The 23,081-nt window shown below is 43.7% G+C and overlaps 1 protein-coding gene across 1 annotated transcript; it reads left to right on the top strand.

Annotated features, from left to right (window-relative positions):
- The first annotated feature begins 659 nt into the window (after nt 1-659).
- trmt10a (tRNA methyltransferase 10A) lies at nt 660-22,701 on the top strand. Its single transcript, XM_034165265.1, has 7 exons — nt 660-920; nt 11,702-11,867; nt 11,969-12,040; nt 12,121-12,195; nt 17,950-18,099; nt 18,177-18,282; nt 21,888-22,701. The coding sequence occupies exons 1-7, from the start codon at nt 772-774 to the stop codon at nt 22,064-22,066; spliced, it is 897 nt and encodes a 298-aa protein (XP_034021156.1). The 5' UTR covers nt 660-771; the 3' UTR covers nt 22,067-22,701.
- Nucleotides 22,702-23,081: the final 380 nt, after the last annotated feature.

Here is a 23,081-nt window from a genome sequence, read left to right as displayed (position 1 = left end):
GTGCTGAGAGCTGCAGAGGGTGAAGCTTCCACAGAGGTGTCAAAGCACACACACACACACACACACACACACACACACACACACACACACACACACACACACACACACACACACACACACACACACACACACACACACACACACACACACACACACACACACACACACACACACACACACACACACACACACACACATATATATATATATATGGAACTCGCTCGACTGCGCATTTTGTTTGTTTTTTCCGTCAAAGTTTTTTATTAATTGTATTCAGTGTATTTACAGCCTAGTAAGTAAAACATTTTCTGTATTTTACGTTAGGAGCTTAAATGTATGTATATGTATATTTTGCCTGTCGAAATAATCTAACTCCAGGTTAAAAATACTTATCGTTTTATAGTGAGTAGATTTTAGACATTCCTACGTTCGGATGAACAATTTATACATTTAGTTGCCCATCAAAATAAGCGAACTTCGACAAGTAATTTTTTCAGTGCACACATGTGCAGTTACGCGAGGAACCACATCTGGACAGAACCAGTGAACGATCCAGAGTTTTGTACAGATCAGTGGTGGATGCGGCGTCTACTCTTTATACGTCTATGCTTTTACCCACAAGGGGAAAGACGCCGTGGCGCAGGAAGGTGACGTCAGCAGCAGCCCCGTGCGGTTGGATAAATTCGAGTTTGTCTTCCTGAGGACGTGAATTAACCTTAAAGTGGACACTTTGTCCGTGCGGCCAGCGGCAAGCTGTGTTTATCTGCACAAATGTCTGATGATCAAGACAAAAGCAAGGCTTCGTCCCTCAAAGAAGACAAAGACAGAGACGAAAAACACGAAGTCCAAAGTGTGTCCAAAAGACAGAAAAAGAAGCTGCTCCGGCAGCAGAAGTGGGAAGAAGAAAGAGAGCAACGAAAGTAAGTCAAACATCAGAAAACTGACATCACGTGACCAAAGAAAGAGGGTGTTACTATGGCAACTGTGGGGCAAACTGTTAGCGAGAGTGACCCGACGGGGGTGTTACTATGGCAACTGTGGGGCAAACTGTTAAGGAGAGTGACCCGACGGGGGTGTTACTATGGCAACTGTGGGGCAAACTGTTAAGGAGAGTGACCCGACGGGGGTGTTACTATGGCAACTGTGGGGCAAACTGTTAAGGAGAATGACCCGACGGGGGTGTTACTATGGCAACTGTGGGGCAAACTGTTAAGGAGAGTGACCCGACGGGGGTGTTACTATACCAACTGTGGGGCAAACTGTTAAGGAGAATGACCCGACGGGGGTGTTACTATGGCAACTGTGGGGCAAACTGTTAAGGAGAGTGACCCAACGGGGGTGTTACTATACCAACTGTGGGGCAAACTGTTAAGGAGAGTGACCCGACGGGGGTGTTACTATGGCAACTGTGGGGCAAACTGTTAAGGAGAGTGACCCAACGGGGGTGTTACTATACCAACTGTGGGGCAAACTGTTAAGGAGAGTGACCCGACGGGGGTGTTACTATGGCAACTGTGGGGCAAACTGTTAAGGAGAATGACCCGACGGGGGTGTTACTATACCAACTGTGGGGCAAACTGTTAAGGAGAGTGACCCGACGGGGGTGTTACTATACCAACTGTGGGGCAAACTGTTAAGGAGAATGACCCGACGGGGGTGTTACTATACCAACTGTGGGGCAAACTGTTAAGGAGAGTGACCCGACGGGGGTGTTACTATGGCAACTGTGGGGCAAACTGTTAAGGAGAATGACCCGACGGGGGTGTTACTATGGCAACTGTGGGGCAAACTGTTAAGGAGAGTGACCCGACGGGGGTGTTACTATACCAACTGTGGGGCAAACTGTTAAGGAGAGTGACCCGACGGGGGTGTTACTATGGCAACTGTGGGGCAAACTGTTAAGGAGAATGACCCGACGGGGGTGTTACTATGGCAACTGTGGGGCAAACTGTTAAGGAGAGTGACCCGACGGGGGTGTTACTATACCAACTGTGGGGCAAACTGTTAAGGAGAGTGACCCGACGGGGGTGTTACTATGGCAACTGTGGGGCAAACTGTTAAGGAGAGTGACCCGACGGGGGTGTTACTATACCAACTGTGGGGCAAACTGTTAAGGAGAGTGCCCCGACGGGGGTGTTACTATACCAACTGTGGGGCAAACTGTTAAGGAGAGTGACCCGACGGGGGTGTTACTATACCAACTGTGGGGCAAACTGTTAGCGAGAGTGACCCAACGGGGGGTGTTTCTATACCAACTGTGGGGCAAACTGTTAACGAGAGTGACCCGACGGGGGTGTTACTATACCAACTGTGGGGCAAACTGTTAAGGAGAGTGACCCGACGGGGGTGTTACTATACCAACTGTGGGGCAAACTGTTAGCGAGAGTGACCCGACGGGGGTGTTACTATACCAACTGTGGGGCAAACTGTTAGCGATAGTGACCCGACGGGGGTGTTACTATGGCAACTGTGGGGCAAACTGTTAAGGAGAGTGACCCGACGGGGGTGTTACTATGGCAACTGTGGGGCAAACTGTTAAGGAGAGTGACCCGACGGGGGTGTTACTATACCAACTGTGGGGCAAACTGTTAAGGAGAGTGACCCGACGGGGGTGTTACTATGGCAACTGTGGGGCAAACTGTTAAGGAGAATGACCCGACGGGGGTGTTACTATGGCAACTGTGGGGCAAACTGTTAAGGAGAGTGACCCGACAGGGGTGTTACTATACCAACTGTGGGGCAAACTGTTAAGGAGAGTGACCCGACGGGGGTGTTACTATGGCAACTGTGGGGCAAACTGTTAAGGAGAGTGACCCGACGGGGGTGTTACTATACCAACTGTGGGGCAAACTGTTAAGGAGAGTGACCCGACGGGGTGTTACTATGGCAACTGTGGGGCAAACTGTTAAGGAGAATGACCCGACGGGGGTGTTACTATGGCAACTGTGGGGCAAACTGTTAAGGAGAGTGACCCGACGGGGGTGTTACTATACCAACTGTGGGGCAAACTGTTAAGGAGAGTGACCCGACGGGGGTGTTACTATGGCAACTGTGGGGCAAACTGTTAAGGAGAGTGACCCGACGGGGGTGTTACTATACCAACTGTGGGGCAAACTGTTAAGGAGAGTGCCCCGACGGGGGTGTTACTATACCAACTGTGGGGCAAACTGTTAAGGAGAGTGACCCGACGGGGGTGTTACTATACCAACTGTGGGGCAAACTGTTAGTGAGAGTGACCCGACGGGGGGTGTTTCTATACCAACTGTGGGGCAAACTGTTAACGAGAGTGACCCGACGGGGGTGTTACTATACCAACTGTGGGGCAAACTGTTAAGGAGAGTGACCCGACGGGGGTGTTACTATACCAACTGTGGGGCAAACTGTTAGCGAGAGTGACCCGACGGGGGTGTTACTATACCAACTGTGGGGCAAACTGTTAGCGAGAGTGACCCGACGGGGGTGTTTCTATACCAACTGTGGGGCAAACTGTTAGCGAGAGTGACCCGACGGGGGGTGTTACTATACCAACTGTGGTGCAAACTGTTAGCGAGAGTGACCCGACGGGGGGTGTTACTATGCCAACTGTGGAGCAAACTGTTAGCGAGAGTGACCCGACGGGGGTGTTGCTATGCCAACTGTGGAGCAAACTGTTAGCGAGAGTGACCCGACAGGGGTGTTGCTATGGCAACTGTGGTGCAAACTGTTAGCGAGAGTGACCCGACGGGGGTGTTACTATGGCAACTGTGGTGCAAACTGTTAGCGAGAGTGACCCGACGGGGGTGTTACGATGGCAACTGTGGGGCAAACTGTTCGCGAGAGTGACCCTACGGGGGTGTTACTATGGCAACTGTGGTACAAACTGTTAGCGATAGTGACCCGACGGGGGTGTTACTATACCAACTGTGGGGCAAACTGTTCGCGAGAGTGACTCGGGGGGGGTAGCACTAACCTTGTCTTTGCCTGGTCAGCTGTCATCGTCCGGTCCGTTGTCGCAGTTCGAATGGTCCCCCCCCCCCAAAAAAAATTGGTCTGCCCCGCCTCCACTGCTCATGTGTCATTTGGAGCTCAGTATCTTGTCAAAGTAAAAGCTCTTGAATCATTCTAAAGGCATTTTGAATCACTGGGCTCTCATCGCCCGGTCACAGTGTCAGTATGGGGTGAGACGTTTTAGTGTTGTCTTCCTCTCGTGAAGTGTGCCATTGTTGGGTATTTTCTCCTCCAAACATTTTTAAAACCTTTAACAAGACAAACAGAGTCAAGAAACACCAGTGAGACAGAAAGTCCAATTTTACGCGCGGAGTGCGGCCAGGCTGTACACCAAAGCTACACTAAAGTCTGGCCTGCTTTTCCGCTCTTTTTATTAAGAGACGCCCTCATCACATAAACAAAAACTTGTCCTAAGGGTGGGGGTGATGACGCAAGACAAGTTTCTTCCCGTAACATAAACGCATACGTCAATAAGTGCAGCTGTAAGGAAGGACACTTTCTTTTACACAGGTCAGCACATCTCGTTCGTCTGTTGCAGTTATCAGCTGTTCTGCATCTGCCTGAAGTGTCCTGTCCTTCACACTCCTTCACACTAAGCACCACATCACAACAGTCAAAACGTTCTCTTACTCCCAGTCGTTAGAGGCTGCGAAAACAAAGTTATATTATAATAATAAGTACATCCAGCCCTTCATTCCCAGCTCAGATTGACCCCAGAGTGCTAAAACAAAATTGAATTCTCAGGCTTGGTTAAGACAGGTGCAAAACAGCACAACACCGTTCTCATGAGAAAGAAGACAAAGCTAAAACAAGGTTGAATAACACGTACATTCTCAGGGTGAAGTGCAAACAGCACAACACCGTTTTCATAAGAAAGAAGACGAAGGTACAAATGTTTAACAGTGATAACATATATATATATATAAAATCCTTAACATTTCCCACCTGTTTATCACCTGTTAAACATACAGTAGGCATCACCCAGCTTAGTTAGTTAGTTTATTAACTTAATCTATTCTGTCCACGTTTTTATTAATTGAACACCACCAACAGATGGAAGATTTGAATCCAGCTGCTATTTGATCAACCAGTTTATACTCGTCAGGCACTCCTCTGGGGACTCCTATTGCGTCAATATATGTTGGATTTCCTACTCCTTTCCAATCTCTTTTTACTCTATGTCTGGCTATGCCTTTCTGCCAATCCTCAGGAATAAGAGAGGCTGCATATGTCGTAACGTCTTCAGGGGTCATGGGTAACAATAATGATATTAATGCACAATAACCTGACACATTTCGTGGCAGTCTGTCAAAGATTCTGTTATCACCACACCACCACCATACATCACTTCGGCTGACTGGTATAAATGAACTGTTTTTTCTGTATTATTCGACTACACCACTTGTCTTATTACTTTTTCAGCTAAAGCTTCATAGGCTAAGAGTGTGTTAACTCATCACGTCAACAGTTCAAGCTTGAACTGGAGTTGTGAGCTTTTCAATATCATCATAATTCTCAGTACAGTCATTACAGTTTTCTCCACTAAGGTCTGACTGTTTCAATGCTTGATATTTTGGCATAGTTTGTTGGAAGGCCAGATTACACTGTACAAATGTATTTGACACCATTTTGCCAACCATTGTTTTGATATAAGGGATCACACAACACATGCAAAGTCCAATCAGAATTAGGACTATAATAACTGGTGTCACCATTTTCAATAGTAACTGCCAACATGGTCCTGAAGTCAACCAGGACCAGGGATTCCACCGGTTCACGGCTAGGGTGTCTTTATGCATTGCATCACGAAGTTTATTCAGCTCTTCCAATGCGTCCTGCATATCCACTGAATGAATGGAGTCTGGGATGAAAGTACAGCATGTTGTGTTCAGCAGAACACAAACTCCTCCCTGTGAACCAGTAAGCAAGTCTAAAACCATGCGATTTTGCATCACCATGGTACGTAAAGCATCTATTTCAGTGTTTTGAGCTGCTACTATTTTTTAGTTACATTCATGAACAGACCCAATCGATAATTCAGAGTTTCAATCATTAATGAATTTTTTCCCACTCCTATCCAGGGGAACAATGAATGTGCTATTTTATCTCCTACAGACCACAATTTTTTGGTCCTTTAGTACATCCGAGCCCCACATGTGATTATGTGGTAACACATCTGGGTATATCAATCTCCTCCGTCTGGTGCTGCCATTCTTCTCTGTGGAGGTCCTACCACATATGTATGGTCAGTCACCTGGGTAGGTGCACACACACCACCCCAATTTGGTGGGAGACTCATGTACAGTCTGGAACCATAAAGCCAATAGATGTCATCATACACCGGAGTACCATTTACAGGTGGTAGCAAAAACTTACTAACATAAGCACATGATTCATCCGTTCCCCATGGACAGGAGCCTGTATAATTACATCCCCGTCCAATGTGATGAAGATAAGTACCATCCACATATTATGTTTTGGTTAGGCTTAAATTATTTGATAAAACATACGTTTGGGTACACAGACGTTTCTTAATTTTACCTACATTTTTATTCCCTGTCCCGTAAAAGCAAATTGGGAATGGCCGTTGTGATGACAATTTAACGTGATGATATTTTTGCATTTCCCTTCAGTCTAGTCAATGGAGCAGCACTTGGGCACGCTTGTACGTCCTCTGTTGAAATCCCTATCATATAAGTGGTTGCACTGAGGCAAGTGGTGTTACATCTTATCAGATTTGCTGAGAACTGCTGCCCCCGAAATACAGTTTGATTATGCATCCGTATGATAAGACATTCTGTCACCCTAGCAGGGTACGGTTTAGCCGTCAGAGCTGGGTGTGTTGAGGATATAGGTATCTGTGAACAAACATAACAATTAGTAACGTAATTCCATTCCACCAGGCCAGGAATCCGAGGAGCACGAAACACACTAAGATCACAACGCAACCGGCTGCCCTACCAACAGTCCGGCAGCGGCGGCGCTGAGCACGCCGCTCCGGGGTCTGCTGTAGTTCAGTCATGATTGCTAGGATACAGTGTTGTTAACCACCTCACCTAATAGTGCAAGGATCTCCCTGCTTCACTGGCATTGAGACAATCTATTGCTAATTAAATAGACTCCCTTTGTAGCCAGACTTCCCCTTACACTGTGGAGGCAGCCAACACACGCTGTATCTTACAGTGATGTATCCACGTTGATCTCTCCGCTATCTTTACTGCAGTTGGTGTTGTTAACAGCACTTGGTATAGACCTTCCCAACGAGGACTGGACTCTGATGAACACCCAGTCTCCTGGCTAGACTACTGGAAGGCCGTCCTGTGGAAGATCAAAATTATTCGGCAGTAAATGTGTTTAAGTTATCTCTTTCTGTGTTAATGTCTTTTTCATAAAATTTGCTAATGTTTGTTCCTCATCTGCTGTTTTAGTATCCATGTCAAAATTGGTAGACGATATGGTCGTCCATAAAGTATCTCAAATGGTGTTAACCCTGATGGTGTTGGTGTTATTCTCATATACAATTTTACTAGGTCCAACATTCAATCCAGGTTTGTTTTGTCTCTTCTATACATTTCCTTAATCTTATTTTTATTGCGCCCTTTTATGTGCCCTTTGTCCTTTCCACTAATCCGGCGCTTTGTGGATGATAAGCACAATGATTTTTGAGATTGACCTGTAGCGCTTCTCCTACGTATTGCACTATTGTATTAACAAAATGCGCTCCATTATCTGAATAGACTGTTTCTGGTATTCCAAATCATGGAATGATGTCTTTGCACAATGCCTTAGCCACTGTAAGTGAATCTGCATGTTTTGTAGGGAACAATTCTACCCATTTTGAGAAGGCATCAATTATGACTAAACAAAATTCCTTCCCTTCATGTTTACTCAGCTGTATATAATCCATATGAATCACTTGAAAGGGATATTGTGGTGTTGGAAATTTGCCTCTTTGGGGTCTCAAATTGCCTTGTGAGTTGTGTTTTGCACATATCATGCATGCTCTACAATGCTGTTTTGCATATGCATCGAACCCATAAAGACAAAAAATAGATTGCAATTGCGATATCATACCCCCTGATGAGACATGCGTCACGCCATGGCTCATAATAGCTGCCCATTTAAACATATTTTTTGGCAATATGGGTTTCTTTTGTGGTCATATCCGGAGGGGTGTCATATAGGAGAAAAATAGAAAGAGCTGTTGCCGCCTTTGCGGTTTTGTCAGCAACGTCATTTCCTTTTGAAACACTGTCAGAGCCTTTGGTGTGAGCCGCACATTTGCATATAGCAATTTGTTGAGGCAACTTCACAGCTTGCAGTAGGGCAGTTAGGAGAGTGGCATGAGTCACTGGCTTTCCAGATGATGTCACCATTCCACGCTCCTCCCACAGTTTTGGACATGGCACTATTACTCCTGCTGTTAATAAATTCTCTACTACTGGCCTGATTCCTTCAATTGCATCAGGTTTCAATGGATACTGTCTTACACATGGTCTGTATTCTGTTTTTGGTCTTATAACTACAGGTTGTGCATTTTTTATCAGTCCTACGTCTGAAGGACCTGTTGTCCACAATCCTGATGGTACAGAAGAGAGAAGATCATCTTCTTCAGGACTCAACTGAAACACTCAGGATTGTGAAGTGGACACATCAATCTGTGTTCCAGCTGTCAGCACCAATGAGACATTAACTGGCACTTTATACAATTTAGTTGATGGACTGAACTCCGTTCGTGGTCCAACTCTGCTCCAATCAGTGGCTGACAAAGCTGTTATGACTGTCAGTCCCAATTCTTGCCATTCTGTCAAATATGGTTTACAAAGTGACACATGTAATGGCATACCTGTGAATCTCAATTTTAAAACATCTTCAGTGGCACCTGTTACTGTTATGACAGCTGTTGAGTTGCCATCATGAATCAAATCTGTCATTGTCAGCTTCACAGGTGAAACATTTTTCAATTTGTTTTCATACACTGGTGTTCCTGGCAATATGCCACTGTGGACCCTAAATACACTCTCAAATCTGCATCTAAACTCTATCCATGGCTCTCCTTCTTTCTGAGTTGTCCTGGTAATTTCAGTATAATTTATCTTTGGTCCTAACACACCTTTTGCACGTGTAATCATAGCTTCCACTCTTGTTTTCAAGACTGGATCATCATGTGGCAACGGTACGCCATCCTGGTCTGCAGGATTCCAGTCTCCGCGTATCTGACTCCATTTTAGGGCCACATGCTTTCATCCACACCTGTTGGACTTCAGGTCCACTAAGGTGGTAAGAACTTCTAATGTTTTCTATATCCTGCATAAATCCCTCGATATCGACATGTGGCGATGGTATCATGTCGACTGCTGCTTTGATATCATCAGCATTCCATGTTCGATATACGAGCATGGTTGATCGCTGTCCTGCTGTTCCTGCACGAGGATTTGGTACTTCTACCATAGGATAGGCACCTCCCTGGTCACTGTGTTCCACCATGGGAGGGGCTGTGGGCACTTTCGCTTGACTGCGTGTTTGTGGTTTTTCTGGTTTTTCTGGTTTTTCTCTTTTTACCTTAGGTTTTACTGCCAAATCATACTGTGGTGGCTGTACATCGTCATCCTCTGGTAGAGGAGATAAGGGTGTTGTTGTCACCGACGATCCAGCCGGCGGTGATTGTTGAGGCTGTTCCGGTTCTCTGTGCTGAATTATCACATCTTCTTCTGCCTTACCTACAGCTTTCTTTTTTCTTGCTTTCTCTAATCGTCGCTTCTCTGCTCCCTTCTGTCTGTTCTCTGCTTCTTCCTCCCAAAATGCCACTAAATCTGCCCCTACTTTCTGCATCTTTTTCTCATCACCTTTATGTTGCTGTTCTAACTCCTTCTTTAGCTTCTGTATACTGATCAGGTTCAGTCGTCCGTCAAAGTCATGTTTATTTATCCAGGTCTCCAATTTCTTTGTTGCTTTTGGATTTTTTGCTTCCATAAATTTCCAGTCGTCAGTTGATAAATTTTCCTTATTTTTAGACGTCTTACCCCCCATTTTTTTTATCCCTTGTTATAATTTGGACTTCAGACGGGGGCACACCTAGGGTGTTCTAAATCTGAAGTTTTCACTTTCTTTGGACGTGACAATTTGCCGTCGTGTGGTTGATTCCTTTCACCTCCCCGTAGGAAGCGGAATCACTTGCCTCTGCTTCCACACGCACGGTTGTCACTAACGTTGTCCAAAGTATTACACTTTCACACAGTTATTTACACTTACACAAAACACTATTTACACATAGAAACACTTTTAATAATCGTACGCGTATTCTTATGTCAGGGGAGCTCGCCCTCCCGTGAAATTTAACTAATGTCCTGCATTAGGGGACTCCGCCGTCCCTGCCAGATTTAACTGCTTTTTTACAGTGCACGTATTTCTACCCGGGATTTCCTTTACGTATTAAAACAGAGGAGTCCGTATCCTCCTTCCGGAATTTAACTACTTGCGTCCCTCGCAACCGTAGAGGAGTCCGTCCTCCTTACAGAGTTTAACTGTGTTTCATTAACAGACGATTCTGTATCATCGCTTACGGAGTTTAACTGTTTTATGTGATCACTTTTATCCCCTACCGGTACGCGTATATAAACAGAGGAGTCCGCACCCTCCTTACAGAGTTTAACTGCTTTGCATTAACAGACGATTCTGTATCATCGCTTGCGGAATTTAACTGTTTATGTGATCTGATCACCACTCACTCAGTACTGTTTACAAAGAAATTCTACTCACTGACTCGACTTCCTGTCTGTCTTCTTCGGGAAAATCTCGTCAACCAGACGATGCCAACGGTGGTCGACAATTGCAGACACGATCAATCGATCGGACCTTGGCCAAGGATTTACGTCTGGACTTGACGACCTCCGCTGGACACCTCCGGTATTGTTGAGATCCCGGACGTAGCCCCCAGTCAATGTTGGGTATTTTCTCCTCCAAACATTTTTAAAACCTTTAACAAGACAAACAGAGTCAAGAAACACCAGTGAGACAGAAAGTCAAATTTTACGCGCGGAGTGCGGCCAGGCTGTACACCAAGGCTACACTAAAGTCTGGCCTGCTTTTCCGCTCTTTTTATTAAGAGACGCCCTCATCACATAAACAAACACTTGTCCTAAGGGTGGGGGTGATGACGCAAGACAAGTTTCTTCCCGTAACATAAACGCATACGTCAATAAGTGCAGCTGTAAGGAAGGACACTTTCTTTTACACAGGTCAGCACATCTCGTTCGTCTGTTGCAGTTATCAGCTGTTCTGCATCTGCCTGAAGTGTCCTGTCCTTCACACTCCTTCACACTAAGCACCACATCACAACAGTCAAAACGTTCTCTTACTCCCAGTCGTTAGAGGCTGCGAAAACAAAGTTATATTATAATAATAAGTACATCCAGCCCTTCATTCCCAGCTCAGATTGACCCCAGAGTGCTAAAACAAAATTGAATTCTCAGGCTTGGTTAAGACAGGTGCAAAACAGCACAACACCGTTCTCATGAGAAAGAAGACAAAGCTAAAACAAGGTTGAATAACACATACATTCTCAGGGTGAAGTGCAAACAGCACAACACCGTTTTCATAAGAAAGAAGACGAAGGTACAAATGTTTAACAGTGATAACATATATATATATATATAAAATCCTTAACAGCCATCATGTGGTTGCTTTAATGTGCTGTTGTGTCTTTCTGCTGCAGGCAGAAGCGAAAGGAGAGGAAGCAGCAGCGGCGGCTGCAGAAGCAGATCCATGCAGAGGCGGAAGGAGAATCCCAGAGTGTCAGGAAGAGACCGCACCGGGACGTGACGCCCAGTTCACTCAGGCTCGTGGTCGACTGCAGCTTTGACAGTCTCATGCTCCTCAAGGTGAGCCGGGTAACAGACAGAATATTTGATCTGCACTTTCCCCCAGTGCATGCTGGGATGAGCTTCAGCCCCTGTAGGCCGTAATCGTCTCTTCTCCTCAGGATGTCCGGAAGCTTCACAAGCAGATCCAGCGGTGTTATGCCGAGAACAGACGAGCTTTACATCCGGTGCAGGTTGGTCACTGGTGTCGTACGGACCAAATGTTCCGAACCTAACCCGCCTCAGGTACGGATCCTCCTTTCTCTTCTTCCAGTTCTTCCTGACCAGCTTTGGAGGACAGCTGAAAGACATCATGGATGAAAATGACAAAGGATGGGTCAACTGGAAGGTAAGCGGCTGCATTTTTACAAGTAATCACTCTGCATCGGTGCAGATGAGTTTCCCGTCTTTGTTTGGGATTCGTGTGGACCTGAGGCTGCAGTGTGAGCGAGTACACCACTATCTGTATCTGTTCAACCATCTCCATTAGAGCCCGACCGATAATATCGGCCAGCCGATTATTATCGATCGATATAAGCCCTTTTCAAAGTACTAGCTATCGGCTGAAAGTTTGCCGATAGAACGCAGATAATTTCTCATAAACAGAACAGTTAATGAAATAATGTTTGTCGGCAATGTAAAATGTCCTTGCACCATTTGTCCAGTAGATGGAGCTCTGACTCCATTCAACTGAGAGCTGCTTACACCCCTGCTTAAATGTGTTCATCACCGGCCCCCGTAGTTTGCCGTCATACTGCACTGATCGGCTGACAAAAGCATATAAGTAAGTTTATAAGGATCTATATCCTTATCCTGAACCTATATCTAAGTTGCAACAACAAGAAGTACAAGATCAGATGTATTTCACAACTCTTTTTAAGGATATGTATTTGCTCATTTCCAGTGGTGGGCACAGATAACCAAAAAATTAACTTCGATAACAGATAATCAGATAACTGAAAAGTTATCTTCGATAAAGATAAGACAATAAACCACCCAAAAATGTATCGGAAGTTACAGATAACCGATAACAGATAAATTCCAATATTGTCTCTGGTACATTTACAACTACTAGCAAAATGAATTTAAGTTTTAATGCCCAATAACTTCTACTAATATTAAAAGTAAAAACAGACCCACACATTGAGACCACACTTTTGTCTTTGAACATTCTGCCCCTGCTGGAAGCTCTTGTTTACTACAGAGCTCCCAACACAGAGGCACTCTGAGAGCAGCCATAAAGCCAGCTTTCTATCGATTACAACACTCTTGAGTGTCTTGAAAAATAAAGTCATGCTGACTTATGGTTTTGATTTATAAATTACATTAATACCGATAGAATAACTCCATTAATGTCAATTCTGTCATTTGTACAAAGTTAAAATATAACATATATCTTTTAATGTTGAATAATGCACTAATTCTGAGGTTTAGTAACAAACACAGACAGATCGCAAAGGATTCTGGGTAAAAGTGCCTCTGCTAAACATTGATTTGTTCAGTCATTCATTATGTAAACCAACACGTTAATGTGACATCTGTCGTGTGTTGGTGTTCATTTTTTTATTTGTAAAAACAGGCATTTTTACGGAGCCCTGGAAGTGTCATCGCAAAATGTTTTGCATGTGGAGAGAATGTGTGCACATTTTATGATGTTGTAAAACATGCTTTACACTGTGCGAGATGATTTTTCATGCAGGAATTTTTTGGACCGAGTTTCAGGTTAATTGCGCATCCTGCATCGTGTAGTCTACATGGAGTAACAAGCTTTAACATCTCACGACCACCTCCTGATCGCGATCGTATGGTCCAATGAAAATCAAACCTGTTTGATATTATTCTGGTCAGCCTGCTGAAAAGCTACAAGCATCCAACTGCTCGCACTGTGCCTGTGCAAACACTGCAGAGCTGTCTTGTAATGTTATTATTATTTATTTTTTTTGCTGTTGTTTTGTTTTGTTTTTAAACTTCATTTGTTAAAAAAAAAAAAAAAAAAAAAAAAAAAGCCATTTGCAAAGCCAAAAGTTGATTTGACAATCATCTGATATAACTGGGTCAAAATAAATACAATACTGCCATCTACTGGTTCCCAGACGCTTAGTACTTAGGGCGAATACTGCTATGAACACTACTGGCCAGTAGATGGCAGTAGAGGCCTTGAAAACAAAATTCCAGATAATCCGTGTCTGCTACATTTAAAATGCGTGGAATTTAACAAACGCAAATACAATAACGTCTATAAACGCAGAGAATATATTCAAGAGAGTTTTAGGCACTAGAGTTTAATGCTGTTGTCCGTGGAGCCTGAACAGAGTGTCTGAAATGCATTTGTCCTGTCATGAACGTACTGAGATTACATCATCCTACCCATAATGCACTGCGGGGCACAGCATGTGCTCACAAAACCTTAAAAATTAGCACATTACTTTAAAACTAAAACATATCTGATATTTTCATTTTATAAAACTTCAGACATGACAGTAATTTTAAATAACTTAAGTTAAAAATGTATGCCTCTGGATGACTTAGGCGATATTGCCAGCATATCAGTATGGTGTTAAAGGAATTTTTTTTTTTCCACCACTTCTTCTTTGTCTGCAGAGGATAGAGACGCTTTTCATAGAAGCAGCTCTCTTCTGTTTGCAGAGGGTATAACTGTACATCTGTTACAAAACTTTTAACAGGTACATGCTGAACTGATTTTAAATTTTAGAAATGCTTGTCGCTGTTCAGCTTTGTTTACTTTATCGGTCTAAAAGTTATCGAACAAAAATTAATCGGAAGATAATTGGTCTGATAATGGTTTTTAAAGTTATCTAAAAAGATAATCCGATAATGAAAACATTATCTTCGATAATTATCTGTTATCGGATTATTGGAACTGTGCCCACCACTGCTAATTTCACAAAGGTTTAATACTTGATTGCATTTTTTGAACTTGAAAATTCTTCTCTGTTATAAAGTTAATCAATATGAGGACAAAGCTTCAGCTTTTAGCTCATACCTTTTTTGTTAAGGCTCCAAAAAAGAACATTTTATTCATTAAAAAAAAAAATAATAATATTGTCTGATTTATCAGCTATCGGCAAATCAGCCGATTTATCAATTATTGGCATTTTTTTTCATACAAATATCGTTATCAGCATCGGCCTCAAAAAATCCATATCAGCCGGGCTCTAATCTCCATGATTTGTAGCTGTACTCAGAGTGGGCAGGGCCTCAACTGTGAGTGGGTGTGATTTAACCGGAAATCTGTACATTATTGTAAGTCTGAAATTGATATGGATTGATCAGAAATTGCTATATTTATTGTTTATTTGAAAACTATTTACAGAACAGCTTCAGAATTGACGTTCAATGTTTTTGATCACAATATTAAAGGAACTATTTTACAGAACAAGTTTTTTATGAACTCAGAACATGAATATTCTTAAGTGTTTGAATGAATATTTACAGAACAGCCTCAGAATTGACATTCAATGTTTTTGATCACAATAGTCTTCTTTGTCTTTCGGCTGTTCCCGTTAGGGGTCGCCACAGCAGATCAATCGTTTCCATCTCACCCTGTCCTCTGTATCTTCCTCTGTCACACCAACCACCTGCATGTCCTCTCTCAGCACATCCATAAACCTCCTCTTTGGTCTCCCTCTTCTCCTCCTGCCTGGTGGCTCCATCCTCAGCATCCTTCTCCCTATATACCCTGGGTCCCTCCTCTGCACATGTCCAAACCATCTCAATCTTGTCTCTCTGACTTTGTCTCCAAACCGTCCCACCTGAGCTGTCCCTCTGATATGTTCATTCCTAATCTTGTCCATTCTTGTCACTCCCAAAGAGAATCTCAACATCTTCAGTTCTGCCTCCTGTCTTTTTGTTAGTGCCACTGTCTCTAAACCATACAACATAGCTGGTCTCACTACTGTCTTGTAAACTTTCTCGGCATGAAACCATATTGCTGCTCACACATCTGCACCTGTTTTCTAAGCCTAGCTTCTACTACTCTTTCCCATAACTTCATGCTGTGGCTGATCAGCTTAATGCCTCTGTAGTTACTGCAGCTCTGCACATCACCCTTGTTCTTGAAAATAGGAACCAGCACACTTCGTCTCCACTCCTCAGGCATCCTCTCACTTTCCAAGATTTTATTAAACAATCTGGCTAGAAACTCTACTGCCATCTCTCCTAGACATTTACATGCCTCCATTGGAATGTCATCTGGACCAACTGCCTTTCCACTCTTCATCCTCTTCATAGCAGCCCTCACTTCTTCCTTGCTAATCTCTTGTACTTCCTGATTTACTCTCACCACATCATCCAGCCTTTTCTCTCGCTCATTTTCTTTATTCATCAGCTCTTCAAGATATTCCCTCCACCTTCTCAGCACACACTCCTCACTTGTCAGTACATTACTATGTTCATCTTTTACCACCCTAACCTGCTCCATCATATCAGCCAGCTCTCTCTCTTTACCAGTCAGACTACCAACATTCAAAGTCCCCACTCTCATTTCCACCCTTCTAGTTTTCTTCTTCTCCTGCTGTTTGTGGAAACGTTCTCCTCCTCTTCTTTGTTGTCTTTGCCCAGCAGTAGCCCAATTTCCACCGGCACCCTGTTGGGCAACAGCACCGGTGGTGGATGTTGTTAACCCGGGCCGCGACCGATCTGGTATGGAAATTCCATTCTTAGTCTGCATAGTTGGGTTGGGTTGTTTTACACCGGATGCCCTTCCTGACACAACCCTCCTCATTTATCCGGGCTTGGGACTAAGCCTGGATAAATGAGGTTAGTTCCACTAAGGTTATTTATTTTATTTTTTTTATGAACTCAGAACATGAACATTCTTAAGTGTATGAATGAATATTTACAGAACAAGCTCAAAATTGAGATTCAATGTCGTAGGAAATTATAAACTACTAAGTATGTATGAAGAACTGTCATACTCAACACAACTTTCTTTTTTATTATTATTATTTTAAAATTTCTGATCAAATTGTGATTTATTTTTCCCAATTATTTATTTATTTTTAGTACACTAACGTTCTTGGCATTTTGATTAAGGTGTGTGTGTGTGTGTGTGTGAGAGAGAGAGAGGGAGGCAGAGAGGTTGTTCTAAGACTGTTTATTTTTTAATGATCTGTGTGAACTTGGTGATTCATGCAAACATCCAGTGATGACAAACAGGGAACTAATATGTCAGCCTGGTTCACTGTGTTCTTCTCAAAAACACCACGTTCAGTACGAGCAAAGTTTTCTAACTGACTTTATATCACCAACAAAACTTAGAGCAAACAAACGGTTTAAAAAAAAACCCCAACCTGAGTGGAGGCAGTGAGCCGTTTTCAGCTCTGTCTTGTCAAATGCACCGCATTTGTTACGAAACAAGTTCACCAAGTAACTTTAAATACCATACAAACCAAAACAGAGGTTAATTGAAGAAAAGTTAAGGAGTACTGACACAGCAACATGAGCGAGAGTCAAGTCAAGCACAGAGAGAGAGCAGATCCTGTCTGTGTGTGTGAGAAGCTGCAGAGACACGTGTCTGTGTAGGGAGGGGAGGGCGCTGTGAGTGACTGTCCAATCACAGAGTGTGAAGACAGTCAGTTAGCCAATCAGTATTTTCCTTCAGCACAAGTAGTGATATTGATGAGTTTTATTTGGATCATGCTTGTGCTCGTCAAAAACGCTTTATCCGTATCGAGTATCCGGCTCAGCCCTACTCATGACCCAAAAACGTCTGACCAGAGTCCATCAGTTTGTAGCACTTTGAGAGTCTGAGGCCAGCCTGTATTTATTTCACTACCTTGTGAAGCTTATAACTCAATCTCACTGATCTGCAGAATTTCACTACAGTTTTAATGACGGACTGACAGTATGTCCGCTGCTGAAACTGCACCAGGAGAGTTCTTATCTTCATAATGGCAGCAGCAGAATCACACCATGTCGCGCAGTTGTTGTTTTTTAACTACATATTCCATTGATTCTGGTTATCGAAACATTTCACAATTTTCTTTAAGTGCTTTTAGGATCTCCATCATCTCTTTCCTTGTCCACTTCCTGCTCGTGTCGGAGGACATTGTAAGAGTCGAGCCGGCTGGTTTGTGTGCAGGACATTAACATTCGGACAGAACATTACAGTGAAGTCGTGGCTAAAGGAGAGCTGGTTTACCTGACCTCAGACTCCCCAAACGTGCTGACGGAGCTGGACCAAAGTAAGGCCTACGTGATCGGCGGCCTGGTGGACCACAACCACCTGAAGGTCGGTGTGATGTTGGGAGAACTGGTTCCGCGGTCGTGTTGCTGCGCCGCCTGACCTTTGTTTTGTGCGTCTGGCAGGGAGTGACCTTTGAGAAGGCGAAGGAGCTGGGCATCGAACACGCTCAGCTTCCTCTGAGCAGCTTTGTCAAGATGAACAGTCGCAAAGTCCTGGCGGTGAACCACGGTGAGTGTGGTGAACCACGGTGAGTACGGCTCAGTCAACTCAACCACATCTCAACACATACTTTACTTCTGATAGGACAGTCTGGGGGAGGGGGCGGGGCTAAGTAGTCACTCCTGTCCTATGTTTTTTTTTTTAGAACTTATATTTTATTAGTATTTAGAAACAACAGAGCAATCAAATCAATTTTACAGATCACAACAATCACACACACAATATGCAATATAATTTTTTTACATTACAACTCTATAAAGGCACTTTCTGTAATCAAATCAGAATCACATGAACATAATCTCAAAAGGACTCCATCGCAGCTTAAAAATGTGTGTTTCAAGTCTTAGAGAAAAGGTTATTTTTTCCATCTGATAAACTTCTGTTACTTTTTGGATCCAAAAATTAAGAGATAGTGGTTCCAATTTCAGCCAGTTTATTGTGATACATTTCAGAGCTACTGTAAAAAGAATGTTTAGTAAATATGACTCAGCTCGCCCCTGTATACGATGCTGGAGTGATACCGAGTAGAGCCACTGTCACATCCTTAGAAATCACTCTGTGAAACATCTGGTTGACTGTCTTGAACACCTCATCCCAAAAAGGTAGTAATTTTGGACACGTCCAAAAGATATGTGTATGATGAGGTACTGCTGTACCACAGTTTCTCCAACACAAACTTGGTACTTTAGGGTTCATTTTTGCAACAATATCAGGAGTTCTAAAAAATCTGCAGATAATTTTCTATTTAAATTCCTTCCAAGTATTTGAATTTGTTGTTCTATGTGCCTCTGTACACACCTCTTTCCACATTTCATCAGATATATTTTGGGCCGCCTCTGCCTCCCATTTTTGCTTGGCCAATACAGATTTAGTTTGAGTGATAGATGCAAACATTTTGTACAATCTTGTTATAATTTTCATAACTCCTCCCTTTTGTATTTGAATCAATAAGTCTTCCATTGCAGAGGGTTTCAGTAACTTTCCCCACTCCTTATGAGACATTAAAAAGGATCGCAATTGCAAGTATCTAAAAAAATCATTTTTCTGTAGTTTAAATCGTTTTTTTTCAGCTGCTCAAATGACATGAGCCCATTTTTATCAAATAAATGATGAATATATATAATACCATGGTCAGCCCATTTTAAAAAACCCTTATCCAATAAAATTGGTTTGAATGATTTAATATGCTCAATACTTAGTAATACAGATAGCTTTGTTGGCAATTTCAATGCCATTCTAACTTTCTTCCAAATGTCCAAGGTGACTTTGGTCCATTTTGCAATTCTCTTGATTTGAAAGTCAGAAAATGGCAATACATGCAACAGTTCAGAACACATGGTCTGTTCAGTACTCAGCCATCTTGTTTGATCATCATTTAATAACCATGACGTTAAGCCCAAAAGTAATACCTTAAATTGGGTGTCCTATATGTTTTGTCAGAAAAAGTGTTGGGGGGTGTTTGTTTAATTCTGTGGAGGGCTTCAGTGGTGACGTGAGTCTGTCTTTAGCATTCTGACTTTATGATGTCACAAAGGTCTGTTGGGGGGGTGTTTGTTTAATTCTGTGGAGGGCTTCAGTGGTGACGTGAGTCTGTCTTTAGCATTCTGACTTTATGATGTCACAAAGGTCTGTTGGGGGGGTGTTTGTTTAATTCTGTGGAGGGCTTCAGTGGTGACGTGAGTCTGTCTTTAGCATTCTGACTTTATGATGTCACAAAGGTCTGTTGGGGGGTGTTTGTTTAATTCTGTGGAGGGCTTCAGTGGTGACGTGAGTCTGTCTTTACCATTCTGACTTTATGATGTCACAAAGGTCTGTTGGGGGGGTGTTTGTTTAATTCTGTGGAGGGCTTCAGTGGTGACGTGAGTCTGTCTTTAGCATTCTGACTTTATGATGTCACAAAGGTCTGTTGGGGGGGTGTTTGTTTAATTCTGTGGAGGGCTTCAGTGGTGACGTGAGTCTGTCTTTAGCATTCTGACTTTATGATGTCACAAAGGTCTGTTGGGGGGTGTTTGTTTAATTCTGTGGAGGGCTTCAGTGGTGACGTGAGTCTGTCTTTACCATTCTGACTTTATGATGTCACAAAGGTCTGTTGGGGGGGTGTTTGTTTAATTCTGTGGAGGGCTTCAGTGGTGACGTGAGTCTGTCTTTAGCATTCTGACTTTATGATGTCACAAAGGTCTGTTGGGGGGGTGTTTGTTTAATTCTGTGGAGGGCTTCAGTGGTGACGTGAGTCTGTCTTTAGCATTCTGACTTTATGATGTCACAAAGGTCTGTTGGGGGGTGTTTGTTTAATTCTGTGGAGGGCTTCAGTGGTGACGTGAGTCTGTCTTTACCATTCTGACTTTATGATGTCACAAAGGTCTGTTGGGGGGGTGTTTGTTTAATTCTGTGGAGGGCTTCAGTGGTGACGTGAGTCTGTCTTTAGCATTCTGACTTTATGATGTCACAAAGGTCTGTTGGGGGGGTGTTTGTTTAATTCTGTGGAGGGCTTCAGTGGTGACGTGAGTCTGTCTTTAGCATTCTGACTTTATGATGTCACAAAGGTCTGTTGGGGGGTGTTTGTTTAATTCTGTGGAGGGCTTCAGTGGTGACGTGAGTCTGTCTTTACCATTCTGACTTTATGATGTCACAAAGGTCTGTTGGGGGGGTGTTTGTTTAATTCTGTGGAGGGCTTCAGTGGTGACGTGAGTCTGTCTTTAGCATTCTGACTTTATGATGTCACAAAGGTCTGTTGGGGGGGTGTTTGTTTAATTCTGTGGAGGGCTTCAGTGGTGACGTGAGTCTGTCTTTAGCATTCTGACTTTATGATGTCACAAAGGTCTGTTGGGGGGGTGTTTGTTTAATTCTGTGGAGGGCTTCAGTGGTGACGTGAGTCTGTCTTTAGCATTCTGACTTTATGATGTCACAAAGGTCTGTTGGGGGGGTGTTTGTTTAATTCTGTGGAGGGCTTCAGTGGTGACGTGAGTCTGTCTTTAGCATTCTGACTTTATGATGTCACAAAGGTCTGTTGGGGGGGTGTTTGTTTAATTCTGTGGAGGGCTTCAGTGGTGACGTGAGTCTGTCTTTAGCATTCTGACTTTATGATGTCACAAAGGTCTGTTGGGGGGGTGTTTGTTTAATTCTGTGGAGGGCTTCAGTGGTGACGTGAGTCTGTCTTTAGCATTCTGACTTTATGATGTCACAAAGGTCTGTTGGGGGGTGTTTGTTTAATTCTGTGGAGGGCTTCAGTGGTGACGTGAGTCTGTCTTTAGCATTCTGACTTTATGATGTCACAAAGGTCTGTTGGGGGGTGTTTGTTTAATTCTGTGGAGGGCTTCAGTGGTGACGTGAGTCTGTCTTTAGCATTCTGACTTTATGATGTCACAAAGGTCTGTTGGGGGGTGTTTGTTTAATTCTGTGGAGGGCTTCAGTGGTGACGTGAGTCTGTCTTTAGCATTCTGACTTTATGATGTCACAAAGGTCTGTTGGGGGGTGTTTGTTTAATTCTGTGGAGGGCTTCAGTGGTGACGTGAGTCTGTCTTTAGCATTCTGACTTTATGATGTCACAAAGGTCTGTTGGGGGGTGTTTCCAGCCGTTTCTTGAATATTTTTTGAAATGTCTCGTCCTCCTGCAGTGTTCGAGATCGTCCTGGCGTACTTGGAGAAGGGCAGCTGGCAGGACGCCTTCTTCACCGTCCTGCCCCCGAGGAAAGGGGCAGTGGCCATCGACCCGGACAGAACCAACGCTGGCAACGAGGATTCCGACTCTGATCCGGGCACGCCGGAGCAACCGCAGGGAAAACTGCAGAATTAGCCCGAAGAGGAAAAGAGGAACTGACGTGGGACAGCAGAGACTCGGAGGGGTTTTGTTTTTTCTTTAATTTTTTTTTAATGCGGATATTTATTAAGATTTTTATTTGTGCCTCTTGAAGCAGAGCTAAGTTGGACTGATGACGTAAGAAGAAAGTTTCCTTTGGTGGGAAGCAGAGCTCAGGCGTGCAGGAGGACAAACTGTCCCTCTGGTTTTTGTTTTGGACTGAGATGCGACACCGAGCTCCTTCAAATAAATGTTAAAATAAAATAAAACGCCATCTCCATGGTTACAGCTTCTCTGGGTTTGAACGCGTTGTCATTGTTTCCTCATCGCTGAACGTTTCTGATTCTTAAATCGCTCACGGGGTCATTCCAGGTCAACTCGCCCGAGCTGTTTTTTCTTTCTTTCTTTTTTCAGCGCTAGAACCTCGAGAGGTCGACATGTTTTGACACCAGCTTGAATCTGATCGCAGCCTGAGTTCCGATGGAGTTACTGGTGGTGATTTTTGGCTGAACGTGCTGCGTGTTCTCGCCCGGCGCTCCGAGGACGTCACGGCGCCCAGGGTCACAGACCAAATGGTCCCCCCAAAAAATGGGTCCCCCTGCCTTCACTGCACGTGCGTCATCAGCCGCGGTTCATTGACTATCACCTGGTTTCTGCTTCAGACTGCCTCCAGTCGTCATTTGTCTCAGCCACAGATATCTGAAGCTTTTCTGCAACAATCTTTCCACATAAATTCACCATTATTTCATCATAAAAGACTGAGGAAGCGATCAGAGCGTCACGGCGACACAAGCTGCTAGCTGTTGCGTTCACAGCGCCTCTGTCGTCATTTCAAAGCACCGCTGATTATCTGCTTAAAGTCATCTGATCGTTAATAATCCCATTGATCCATTTGGTCGCTTTGGGTGAAGAGACTCAGACGAGCTGCCGAGCTCTGAAATGACACGTGCGCAGTGGAGGCGGGGCCGTTCAGTCTGCGACACCGCCACTGAATTTACAGTGAGTGTTGTTG

The sequence above is a fragment of the Thalassophryne amazonica genome, unplaced genomic scaffold (assembly GCF_902500255.1).
Source record: "Thalassophryne amazonica unplaced genomic scaffold, fThaAma1.1, whole genome shotgun sequence".
NCBI lineage: Eukaryota > Metazoa > Chordata > Actinopteri > Batrachoidiformes > Batrachoididae > Thalassophryne > Thalassophryne amazonica.
The sequence above is the reverse complement of the archived record's forward strand: the minus strand, read 5'-3'. Positions and strand labels throughout refer to the sequence as shown.

Coding starts and splice junctions, on each gene's coding strand:
- trmt10a (XM_034165265.1), top strand. CDS start 772: ATGTCTGATGATCAAGACAAAAGCAAGGCTTCGTCCCTCAAAGAAGAC. Junction 12,041..12,120: donor GAGCTTTACATCCGGTGCAG/GTTGGTCACTGG, acceptor CTCTTCTTCCAG/TTCTTCCTGACCAGCTTTGG. Junction 18,100..18,176: donor TGGACCACAACCACCTGAAG/GTCGGTGTGATG, acceptor TGCGTCTGGCAG/GGAGTGACCTTTGAGAAGGC.